Here is a 12,736-nt window from a genome sequence, read left to right as displayed (position 1 = left end):
AAAGTTGGGTCTTTGTAATTGCTTGCCAAACCTCCATATTACTTTTCAATGATTCTTCTCCACAAGCACCCAAATTCCCCTGCACACCAACAGCATTCAAACTATCACTATTTTTTGTTTAAATCTGTTTTTCTATTTTTGCTGCAGGACAGATGCCTTCACGCTTATCCACATTATGTTCCATGAACTGTACCTCTGCTATTCACTGACTGTACCTCCCTGAAGTCTCTCCATATCCTTCACAGAGTCAACACATGCTCCTTGATTTTAATCATTCATAACCTTGTGTATTTGCATAACCTCTTATTGATATAGATAGTGAACAGCTGGGCTCCAGCAACAATCCGTAGGAGATCCCATTAGTTACTGGTTCCCATTCTGAAAATTACCATAATATTACAAGTTTAATCCTTCATTTCCTGTCTGTGTGTCAATCCCCAGTATGTCATCCCCAGTGCTATGTGCACCCTAAGTTAATTCAATACTTTGTGTGACATCTTATCAATGGCTTTCTGTAAGAAGAATTACACCACACCTACTACCCTCACCTTTTCTATTCTACTCTTACAAACACAAAAATTCCTACAGACTTGTCAAATATTCATTTCTTTTCACTGCCCAGTCCTAGTATTATTTCCCCAATGCCCTCAAATATAGATTACATTAGTTTTTCTATTACTGAAGTCAGGTTGTAGTTCCTAATTTTTTCTCTCCTCCTTTCTTAAATAGTAAAGACATGTTTGCTACTTTCACCCCACTGGGAACTGAATCAGAATCAGAATTAGGTTTGTTATCACTGACATATGTCATGAAATTTGTATTTTTGCAGCAGCTGTACATTGCAATACATTAAAAATATTGTTACAATAGAAATATTCGAAAATAAGTAGTGCAAAAAGAGAGAAAATAGTGAAGTTGATGGGTTCATGGACCATTCTGATGACAGAGGGGAAGAAACTGTTCTTAAAATGTTGAGTGTGGATCTGTACCTCCTCTCTGACGGTGGCAATGAGAAGAGGGCATCTTCTAGGAGGTGGGAATCCTTAATGATGGATGCTGCCTTTCTGAGGCATTGCATTTTGAAGATGTTCTCAATAATGGCGGGGCTCGTGCCCATGATTGAGCTGGCTGAATTTACAACTCTCTGCAGATTTTTCTGATCCTGCGCATTGGCCTCTCCATACCAGATAGTGATGCAACCATTTAGAACGTCTCCATAGTACATTTGTGGAAATTTGCTAGTCTTTGATGACATACCAAATCTCCTCAAACTCCTAAAGAATTTTAGCTGCAGCCGTGCCTTCTTCATAATTGCATCAATATGTTGTGCCCAGGATAGATCCTCGGAGGCGTTGACACCAGGAACTGTTTACCCTTTCCACTGCTGGCCCCTCTGAGGACTGGTATGTGTTCTACCGGCTTCCCCTTCTTGAAGTCCACAATCAGTTCCTTGGTCTTATTGATGGAGTCAGTAAGGTTGTTGTTGTTGTGATTGCACTCAACCAGCCGGTCTATTAACTCTTGAATGGCTTTTCTTCACTAACAATGGCGAATTACTAGATTGCATTTGAGCTGCACCTAGCCACATGTAGTAGAGCATAGAGCAGCAGGGTCAGCACCCATCCTTGACATGTGCCTGTGTTCATCACCAGCGAGGGGGTGTTACAATGAGCGACTGGTAGTGGACCCAAGTGCAGGACACAGACCTGGAGGTAGCATTAACAGAAGTTTATTTTACTAATAGTTATCAGGAAGGCCGGAGAGTGAGGATTAGATGCTTACATGGACGTATATTTTGGACAACAAACGGAGGAACCTGGACTTGGACTCGGACGCGGAACCTGGACTTGGACTCGGACATGGAACCTGGACTCAGACACAGACGCAGAGCCTGGACTTGGACTAGGACTTGGACCTGGACTCGGACACGGAGCCTGGACTCGGACTTAGACTGGGACACGGAGCTGGGACTTGAACTTGGACACGAAACGAACAAAACCAAACAAAGACAGTCAATTCGTATCTTGGCTCGGAGGAGGGGCAAACGGCCTGCAAAACTCAGCTGGACACGAGACAACAAAACCAAACAACGACAGACAATTTGTATCTTGACTCAGGGTAGCGGCAAACAGTCTGCAATCCTCAGCTGCCCACGAAAACGCCATAATTCTTATCTTGACTCGGAGCAGCAGCAAACGGCCGGCTAAACTTGCCTGGACACAAAAACGACAGAATTCACAAAGCAACCCGAGGCACTGAAGCAACTTAGAATCCACTATTCTCGGCAGCCCGGAACGTGCATTGCCGCCCTGCTCAGGAGATGGACCAGCACTGAGTCCATGTAGGCCAGAGCTTTTATGCTGCAGGTTCGGATGAAAACCAGGTGCCCTAATCAAGGAGCCCCGTAGAACAGGGGGAAAAGGAAATGAACTGAAATGAGGAGTCAACGGACCAGACTAGGATAGGAGGAGATGTTACTTCCGATCTTCACTGACTGTGGTTTCCCCATGAAGAAGTCAATGTTCCCGTGGACTGACTTTCAAGGGCTCTATAAGTCATGTTCTCATTATTTATTTATTTATTTGTTTGTATTTACACAACAATGGGTCTTCTTTTGCATATTGGTCGTTTGTCAATCTTTGTGTGTAATTTTTCATTGATTCTATTGTATTTCTTTGTTCTACTGTGAATGCCTGCAAGAAAATAAAACTCAGGGTAGTATATACAGCAGTGACATATACACATTTAGATAATAAATTTACTTTGAACTTTGAACCTTTCCCTGAGTCCTCCATGGAGTCTGACTAATTTTCTCTGCAAATTCTGTATTCTCTGATAAAATTTCTCCTGTCCCCACACATGGCAAATTGTTGCTTTTTTACTACTCTGTGAAAACAGTTATGATCTGTTGTAAAGTTTCTAACCAACATAATCTGATAGTCTTCTTTCTTTTTCCTTACCAAATCCTTAATCCTCTTTGTGAAATTTAAAAACTCCCCAGTGCTTAGGCTTATTACTTTTATTGCCAATATTATGACTATCAATTAGTTTTTTTCGTATTATACAGTACTGGATCTGAAAGAGCTTGCTCCCATGTTGGTTTTCTCAACATACTTATGTTGAAAACTGTGTCTCATAAACTCCATATCCATCCTCTGCAATGCAATTGAAAACTTGATTTGGTCTGTCTATATGTAAGTTAAAGCCGTCCATGCTTATGGTATTACCATTGTTCTATGCACCCTCAGTGCCCTGTTTCCTGCCATGTTCTGCATTACCACTATTATTTGGGGGCCCATGGACAATGCCCATCAATGTTTCCTGCCCCTTACTGTTTCTTATCTCCATCCAAATTAATTCTGATTCTTTTATTTTCTGAACAAAAATCCTTCCCTTCTGTTCCCTTTAATTCATTTTTTTTAAATTCAAGGCTACCCCACCTCCTTTGCATTTCACCCAACTCTTCTAAAATGTCTTTTAGTTCTATTTCCTAGCCTTGCTCACTTTGCAACCACATTGCATACTCAAGCTTTTAGATCGTGCCCACTTCTTTCTATTGCTTCTTTTAATTCACCTCTCCTGAGCATTCAGATGAAGAACCTTGAGTCTTGCCTTTTTAATATGATTAGGGGCACACACCTACTTGCAGTCCCATCCTGAGAGACTCCAGTTATCATTTCTCATTTTGCTACCCTGCACTATTGCTTTGTGCTCTGACCTTCTAAATTACTATTCCACATCTCCCTTCACTGCCCCCATTTCCCAGTGTTATTTATCTAAACTTTTACTAACTTGATCCTTTAGGACACTAATCCCATCCTGAATCCTGTCTCAGTGAAGCAGCTCCTACATTTCCCATCAATGGAAACCCATTCCTCACACACTTATCTTCCAGGTTCACATATTCACTGATCTTATTATCCTTTGCAAATTTTCATATGGTTCTGGTAGTAATTCAGAGATGATGACATTTTTTGTTCTGTTTTCTTTTTCGTAACTGTTCAATTTCCTTCTGCATAAGCATGAGTCATGGTACCCATGTGGCCCACGGTTACTGAATCTTCTGGCCCTTTCAGCTGCACCACCCAGCAACCCCTGATATAACTCCCGGACAATTTACTATAACCAACTAACCTAACAACCTGTATGCCTTTGGACTGTGGGAGGAAACCAGAGCACCTGGAGGAAACCCAAGTGGTCACGGGGAGAATGTACAAACTCCTTACAGGGAGTGGAGGGAATTGAATCCGTGTCACCGATGTTGTAAAGTGTTGTGCGAACCACAACACCTCCCTGCTCCTCGCATTCTGAGATTCTTCCTTAATCAACTAGCACCAAGCAGACACTATTCTTCAGCTCTCATGGTTGACTTCGGATCTACCCTCCTTTTATAACCTGCCCTCTGTTACCATTATGCCGCAGATCACAAAGGTAGCATGACACTATTACAGATCGGGGCTTTCCGGAGTTTGGAGTTCAATTCCAACGGCATCAGTAAGGAGTCTGTACGTCCTCCCCGTGGAATGTGAATGGCGCTCTGAATCTCTCCCACAGCCCAGAGAAACATCAGGTAGGTTAGTTGGTCATTGGAAATTGGCCTATCATCAGGTCTGGGTCAAGTGGGCTTGTCGGGGATTGCTGGAGCTACATGTCTTGAAGGGCCAGAAGGGCCCACTCCACACTGTATCACTAAATAAATTAGATAGATTACAGTCCTTTACCTTCTCTGTTCCTAATGGCATAACTGAGAAGTTCTCATCAGAATGTGGCACCTTCATTGAATTCTTATAGGAATGATGAATGAATGGTATGTCGCATCCGGAATTTTTTCTGGTTGGCGGGTGATTTCCTTCCACACCGCTCTGCCGTATTGGGAAATCGTGTACGAGGCAAGTTGCCTTCTGCCAGGTGAGTTTTTTTTCAAGAGATCACCAGCTCTTAACCCAGCATGGATGGAGAGCGTGCAAGAGTGCTGGCTGGATTCGAACTCAGGATCTCTCGCCCCGAAGTCCAGTGCTGATGCCACTACGCCACCAGCCGGCACCAGTATAGGAATGATAATGAAATAAAATTACTGCCTACTTGTTTGCATTTAATGTAATGGTTGCTTTATATTATTGCGTAGTCTGAGTGTGGTAAACTTTACTGAGGATCCAACAGCAGTATACAGACAGCATTAGTGAGAATCTAGAGCTGTTTAATGGGGATTTTGATCTGGTTCACTGAAGGAGATAGTAAACAATGTGAACATTAAACATCAAAAAAGTAAATTGACAATAAATAAGAAACATTAGATGAAGTCAAATTTAGGCAGTCTCTTGCCAAGTCCTATGGATCTTCATTCCACTCCACTGAACAACTACAGATTTTATAGTTCTCCACAGTTTTAGTAAACTGACTCAAAGAGGCTGCATTACAGCCAGGAAACATGGAGAAAGAGCATATATAGAACATTATTCTGTATTGTAGGCTTAGATACTTTGGTAGTGATTTACTCAGATTCTATCCATGATTCCCCAAGGCTTGTATCTGCATAATATCATTGGTTGCCTGAAGGAGGATGTGTTCCACTCTCCAAATCTCTTATAAGCAAGAAATTCATCAAAAATAATTAAGAAAACCACGTTGACACAAACTCAGTTACTTTTAGATTACTTACTGAAACAAAAAATTACTAAGAATAATTTGTAAATTTATTTCAGAATGTAGAAGGCTTTAGAGGTGACATTTTGTTACCTGCTTTTGGTTGCCCTGCAAGGTTAGTAGAAAACTGCCAATATTAACCACAGACAGGAGGTACACACAATCGGACCGAAGCAACTCACTTCTGTTCCCCTTCCTACCCTGCGGGATTACACCTGACCACCATGTGATCCAAATTTAGGATCCCACAGTGAGGATAACTGCAGGTATGAACTTAGTTCTCACAATTATGTAACATAGCACACAGACTTTCTGCCTATCTCATTCACCTCCAACATAGAAAATGCAACTCAATTCTTTAAGAAATGACTTTATTTAATCACATTTTATGCATAGAAAATTAATAACAATTTACAATGAAAATTATTTTCATTCAAATGATAAAAGGAGAATGCAACAAGAACCAGTGCTGTTTCCCTTCCTATATGACATGATTGTGCCTTTTTTGCTAAAATAAAGTGCATTTCACTATGAATATATAAAAAAACACATTTCCACATAACATGGTGCTTTTACATTTATTGTTCAGTTGCATTTTGACAGCTATAAACAGACAACAGCAAACCTCCTCTCACACCTGGCATTAGATATTAGACTATTTTATATACTTACAAACACTACTTACAACCTCAGACTACAGTACTTACTATAAAAAGTAATTTACCAATCATTTACCAATCTATCATTTTAGATTCTTGCTGGCAATGTTCAGTTGGTCAATAAAGGAAAATCTATATAGCAGGGTGTAAATAACATGGACTAATCAAGTGGCATTGACTTAGTACCTGTCTCCATGTAAGAAATCACTGTCTCCAGTGAAATAAAGTGCAAAAAAGTGAGTTAATAATAAATATTTCTGCAGATTATGAACATTTCTGTGAATACTTCTATGGAGGCCAAGTCATTGCGTATAGTTAAAGCAGAGGTTGACAGGTTCTTGATTAGTCAGGGCATCGAAGGTTACGGGGAGAAGGCAGAAGAATGAGGTTGCGAGGGAAAATAAATCAGCCATGGATCAAATGGCAGAGCAGACTTGATGGCCAAGTGGTCAATTCTGCTCCTGTGTCTTACAGATTGAAAATATTAATTTTGCTACATATTATATGCATGGTCCCTTTTATTGGCTGCAGTTTATTCAAGGAAACTGTTTTCTTGATTCATTCCGGAGGGTTTTAATTTCAATTTCATTGTGCTGAGTTAAATATGAAATAGGAAGTTTGTTCAGATACAAATAAAGTAAAAAAAACATTCACAATACCTTTGTTTCTGTTAAAATATTTCTGTTTTATAATGACTCTGGCCCAGAGCATAAAATATTGTTAAATAATAGCTTAAAAGCCCAGGGATTTCTAACAAAGTAGAAGCTAATATTAAAGTGAGAAAGGGCATGGGATCAAAAGCAGTACAGTATTGTGATTGCGAGCAACAATTAGGCCAGTAACGAGACCATTTCGGGTTGGTTATTTTTAAAATGCGCTTTCACTCTTCTACCACCCCCATCCTCCACAAAACTTCAGTTAATAATGCTAACAATAAGTTTTTTTAAATCTACATCCAAAGGAACAGGAAAACAAAGTTAAAATCTAAGATCTGCTGTTCACATATTAAGACTACCGCATATTAGATATGATTCGGTCTCTTAACTTTTGTTTATTGAAAGTACAATACATCATCTAAGGAACCAATTATAGATCTTTCACATTGAAAACATCGAAGTGTTGAAAGTCCTGGCAAATATATATGTAGTTACATGTTACAGTATTGCTCTAGGTATAGAAAATGAAATAACTTAAATAGTTCCATAGTTTAGAAATGGAGACAACCATCTTCTAATAATTTAAACACCATAAAATATTTATACATTACACATCAGCAAGATAAAACCGGTAGCCGCGATAATACGTTGTGTTTTAACCCCGAAAGTTGGGCGGGAAGTGACAGTGGAAGGGAAAGTGATCGACGTCGGCTCCCGTCCTAAGATAGCTCGTAGGAAACTCACCAGCCCTGGAGAACAAACCTGAAGATGAATGTTTTAAGAAGAGTTGAAGATAAATAAAATGCGGCGATTTGACAGCAACAAGGAACTGCCTGAGAAACATACTGTTAGTGTGAGCAGCTCCATTAGCAATTCATTATACGTCGCTGGGGGAACGCGCTCGTAATAAGATGTTAGGGGGAATACAACCGCAACATATGAGCCAAAGCGCCTTCTGGATCTCCTGGTTTCGGAAGGCGTAGATGACAGGGTTAATGATGGAGTTATAGGTGGCCGGCAGCAGAGTAGCGTAGGTGTAGATGGATGGGTAGGTATAATCCGCTATCAAGCAGTAAACGGTGAAAGGCATCCAGCAAGCAGCGAAGGTGCCCAGAATGATGGCCAAGGTGGAAACTCCCTTCCTGGTGGTCACGTAGTGGGACGTGGCCAGGAAGTGGTGCTGCAGGGCGATCTGATGGGCGTGCCTCATCACTATCTTACAGATCTGGATGTACAGCTGGAGCATCATCGCGAACATCAGCAGGAAGGACACGGAGAGCACGGCCACGTTGTTTTTGGTGAGCGGCTTGATGACGCTGCACGTGGATTGATCTTGCAGGCAGTTCCAGCCCAGCACAGGTAGAAATCCCAGGCAGGTGGACACCCCCCAGAGAACAACCAGCATGACGTAGGTGAAGGTGACCGTCCTTTCCGAGTTGTAAGTCAATGCATAATACAGCGAGAGGTAGCGGTCGATGGTGATGGCCATCAGACTGCAGATGGAAGCGGAGAAGGAGGCGACCACCAGCCCTACCGTCACCAGCCTGACTGCCTCTGACCGCAGCAGGTAAGCGAAGGCGAAGTTGGCGATCAGCCCGACGCCAGCCAGCAGGTCCGCCACGGCCAGGCTCCCGATCAGAACGAACATGGGGGCTCGGAGGCTGGGGCTGTGGAAGATCGTCACCACCACCACGGCGTTCTCGCAGGAGATGACAGTGCCCGAGGTGCAGAGCAGGATGTCCCAGGGATTCACGCTGTCCGGGAACGGGACCACGGAGGCGCCCGCTGCGGAGGTGTTCTCGGACGACTGAGCCAGCCAGCGACCATGTTCACGGGATGTGTTCTGCAAGTCTGGGTTCATTATCTTTCCTTCGGCCTAGCGCTGGCAAAAGAGAGGTGTACAGTCAGGGTTACCGCACACACCAACCGTTCACTCCAAGTTAAACCTGCCTCCTCTCGCGAATATCGACAGTGAATCTCTCCCACTGCATCCCTGCCCGCCTCCAACATTTGCCCGCAATTTAGAACTATTACAGCGGTTCACTGAGATAGGAACATCTGAATCACAGAATATGCACAAATATTAAACAATTAAAAATGTTGAAAGCACTCCGCAGGTTACCTCGGCTGCTTGATGCATAGCCTCCATGTGCTCCTTCTCAATGCACCATCTCCCCTCGCATCTCTTTTGTCCCGCCCCTCCTCTCCGTCTCACCGCGCCCCCCCCCCCCCGCGCCGGCCGCCGGACCGGGCCGGAGCGGAGCGGAGCGTGGGCCGGTGCAAGAAGCCGGGCTCAAGCCGTCTGTGCGTGCCCGCAGGTCGGTCGCGGCGCTGCTACCCGAAGTGCGGCGGTGCGGCACATCGCTGAAAGAGCTGGCTGCATGTGTGAGGGGCAGCGGTGAATCACCGCACCGACGTCACTCACAACAGCCAAAGGCTGGCGGCGGCAGCCAGACGGAACATAGAGACCTCCGCGGTCACCAGAGAGCCCCAGTCTCTGAGCTCAGTGGGGGACGTGGTTCGCGTCTCGACATCAGCGTGCGAGAAATAAGATAGTGATGGAGACGCTCAGAAAACATTTCTGTGGGGGAGTTTTACCCAGATTTATCTACCAAGACTGACCACAGGGCTTTCAGACCAGGATCTAACCAATTTTACAAAACGGGATTATTGGATAGACATATGATAAAAAATAAGTTAGGAGCAAGTTGATTTATGATGAGAAGCGATGTATCGAATGATTCTCGCGTCTTAACAATTGAATGAGCTTGCTGACTTTTTACACCAATGAACTAAGTAAATGGTAATATATCTAAATACTACAACCCAGATGCCACATTCTAAATCAGCCACCACACCAGCAGTAAATGCGTTCACCCGGGTGGCAGGCCGGAGAGGGGAGAAATGGCATTTTAGTTATTAGTTCTGAATAAAACACAACAACATTAAATGATTAGGTAAACTTGTCTTTCCATGATGCCTGATTTTGTACACTACCTCGCTGCAACTATTATTTAAAACATGTTTAAACAGCATACGCAGAATACTGTTTATCATCCTAAATATCAAAGTATTAGTAAGTAGCTTCTAAATACAACAAGCCTTCATAAAATTAAGAAATTTGGCATAAGAATGTTTCCAAAAGTGTTAATCTAGTCCAAACTAACCCAGTCTCCTAGAATCTGTTGCTGTGCAGTCTAAAACTGACGACAATCTCGGAGACTTGCACATACCATGAAGTTAGAAGAGGAGTAAGCGATATAGATGGAAGCAGAAAGTCGCATAAGACATAAATATTGACCGTAATGTTGCACGCTCATCTTGAGCTCGGTGTAGGCAAATGTGCAAAGGTTGGGGGTGGTTGGGGGGGGGGCTTTGAGAGCCCATGCACACAAATCTTAGAAAGACAGGAGACAGGTCCACAGAAGGAAGAAATTTACCCTTCACTTGTGCTCGTTCTCAATCAGCCCAACCTGGAAATATATATTAGGTTTTGCGAACCGCACCTCTAGAAGGTTATGTCCTTGGAACATAAGTTCACGAGAATCTAACAAAGGTAAATAGGTTTAAAGTATGAGAGCAGATTGTACTGAGTCGGATATAGACGATGCATCAGTAAGCTAACTAAAGTATTTTTTAAAAACATCGAAATGATTTAATAAGGTCGATACAGCCTATTTCCTCCAACGGGGACTCAGGGAAATTTTCGACTTAAATTAGAGCAAATCAATTCAGGAGCAAAATCACAAGGGATTTTTTTAATATAAAGGGTGGTATGTATCTAGAATTCTCTCCAAAAGTCTGTGGATGCCAGGACAATTAAGCTTTTCAAGGCATTAAGATTAAATTGATTTTATTCTGTACACGAACATGGATGCAGAAATAAAACTGTCATGGACCAGTCAAATTTTAATCAAGTGGCAGAATGGGTTTAAGCAGATGCTCCTTTTCCCAAATTTCCTAAACAAGGGAGGCGATTTTTATTTTGAAGAATAGTGTAAGCCATTTGCTATTTATTTCTAATCAACTTCAGCCTCCTTTTTTTGCACTGCTTCTTTGATTTGAAATGTATAGTAATTTCATTTCTTTGCACCATACTGCTACCACAGAACAATAAATTTCATGTCATATATCATTCAAAAACAATCAAATTTTTATTGGTGATAATAAATCTGATTCAGCTCTGATTCTGATTCTGAAATCCATTCACCTTTTTCACAGCTCCCTGAGGTGTGGGATTTTATGGTGCTCTTTCTACAGACGGGAGGAAGGTACTGTGTACTTAGGGTACCAGAAGACTCACCAGATCCACCAAAAGAAGAACCTGACAGTAATTGGTGACCAGAGTCTCTTCTGGAGTGGCTTTTCCAACATAATGGACCAATACCACAAAATAAAGACAATCCAAGGTGATTCCACACCAATGTTTGCAATGGAGATCCTCTTAATGTGGTGGACTGGGTTCTTTAAGCAAGGTGCTGGCCGCTAGGAAATATAGAGATGTAGTTACTAGCCCTGGCAGAGGATTAGCTCCAGGGAGCAGACTGGAGCAGAAATCCATTCATCCACATGCTATATATTCATTGTAGAGGGATGTGCACCAGAGCATGTGAGAGGATTTTAATGTGTTATCTTGGCTTTCCAATATGTCATATTGCTGTTCAGAATTGCAGTGTGAAGAGGGTCACTTGGTTTGCATGGGATTTTTATTCCACAGGTTCCTGATGAAAATCATCTCATTACACATTGAACTACTAGTGCCTGTCTTCTCCACTCACCTGAGAGTTGTGTCTGTGCATGTTGAACAAGAACATTTTTCCTCCCCTCTTGCTGCTTCAGCTAGTTGGGCTCTATCTCATGGTCCTCAGATTCAAAGTGAAAAGTAAATTTATTATCAAGGTCACTATATACTACCCTGAGATTCATTTTCTTGTAGGCATTCACAGTAGAACAAAGAAATACAATAGAAACAATGACAAACCACACAAAGACTGACAAGCAACAAAAGTGCAAAAGAAGACAAACTGCAAGTGCAATAAATACTGAAAATATGAGTTGTAGAGTTCTTGAAAGTTCTGGATTGCTTTGCTTTTCTTTCTTTATTTGATCAACAAAGTTGTGCTGTGTACAGTAGGCATTCTGTGATGAACTCACTGCAACTGTTTGGCATGAACAGCAAGCCTCCCCCACCAAAACCTTTTCTTCAGGGGACCTATTACAGCTTCCATTATGATATTGGCTCCAGTTGTATCTGCACTGGGCTTCAAGATTTCAAACAGAGGAAGCAGAGGGAAGCCCTTGTTCCCCAGGATCTATTCCTCTGGCCGGTGTTGGCTATTGTAAATATCTGGCAGTGAAAAATGCCTCGGGATAAAGCAGCTTCCCAGAAACATTGCATTCAGCATGACAAATTCCTGATGTGACCCATAAGGTCCTGCACACTGAGGAAATGGAAACCTTTCTTGTTCATAGAAAAGTCTGGGTTATTAAGGTGCATGTATTATTCATCAATGAGGCTTAGGTGAAATTTCATGCTCTGGGCACCTTTGCTTCCTTCCCAGGGGTCCTGAAACCACCCTCTGTGAGTTGCTGAGGCATCATTTGAATGCATATGCCTGGAAATAACGTTGGGAAAATTACTCATTGACAGTTTAAGCATTTTCTGTGGACTTTGGGATGTTGCTTGAGCAGTCTGCAGTCAGTTCTGAAAGGAGCTTTTCTTTCCAGTATGTCAGTTTTGGTGGAAAAGAGCAACAACAACCTCTTACTCAATGTCAG

The 12,736-nt window shown here is 42.4% G+C and overlaps 1 protein-coding gene across 1 annotated transcript; it reads right to left on the bottom strand.

The window, feature by feature from the left end:
* Nucleotides 1-6,008: 6,008 nt before the first annotated feature.
* On the bottom strand, nt 6,009-9,302 carry gpr12 (G protein-coupled receptor 12). Its single transcript, XM_063052889.1, has 2 exons — nt 9,081-9,302; nt 6,009-8,840 (listed from the first exon to the last, which is right to left on the bottom strand). Exon 2 carries the CDS (start codon nt 8,817-8,819, stop codon nt 7,836-7,838), a length of 984 nt encoding a protein of 327 aa, XP_062908959.1. The 5' UTR covers nt 8,820-8,840; nt 9,081-9,302; the 3' UTR covers nt 6,009-7,835.
* Between the last annotated feature and the right edge of the window lie 3,434 nt (nt 9,303-12,736).

Source organism: Mobula hypostoma, chromosome 7, assembly GCF_963921235.1.
Source record: "Mobula hypostoma chromosome 7, sMobHyp1.1, whole genome shotgun sequence".
Taxonomy (NCBI): Eukaryota; Metazoa; Chordata; class Chondrichthyes; order Myliobatiformes; family Myliobatidae; genus Mobula; species Mobula hypostoma.
The sequence above is the reverse complement of the archived record's forward strand: the minus strand, read 5'-3'. Positions and strand labels throughout refer to the sequence as shown.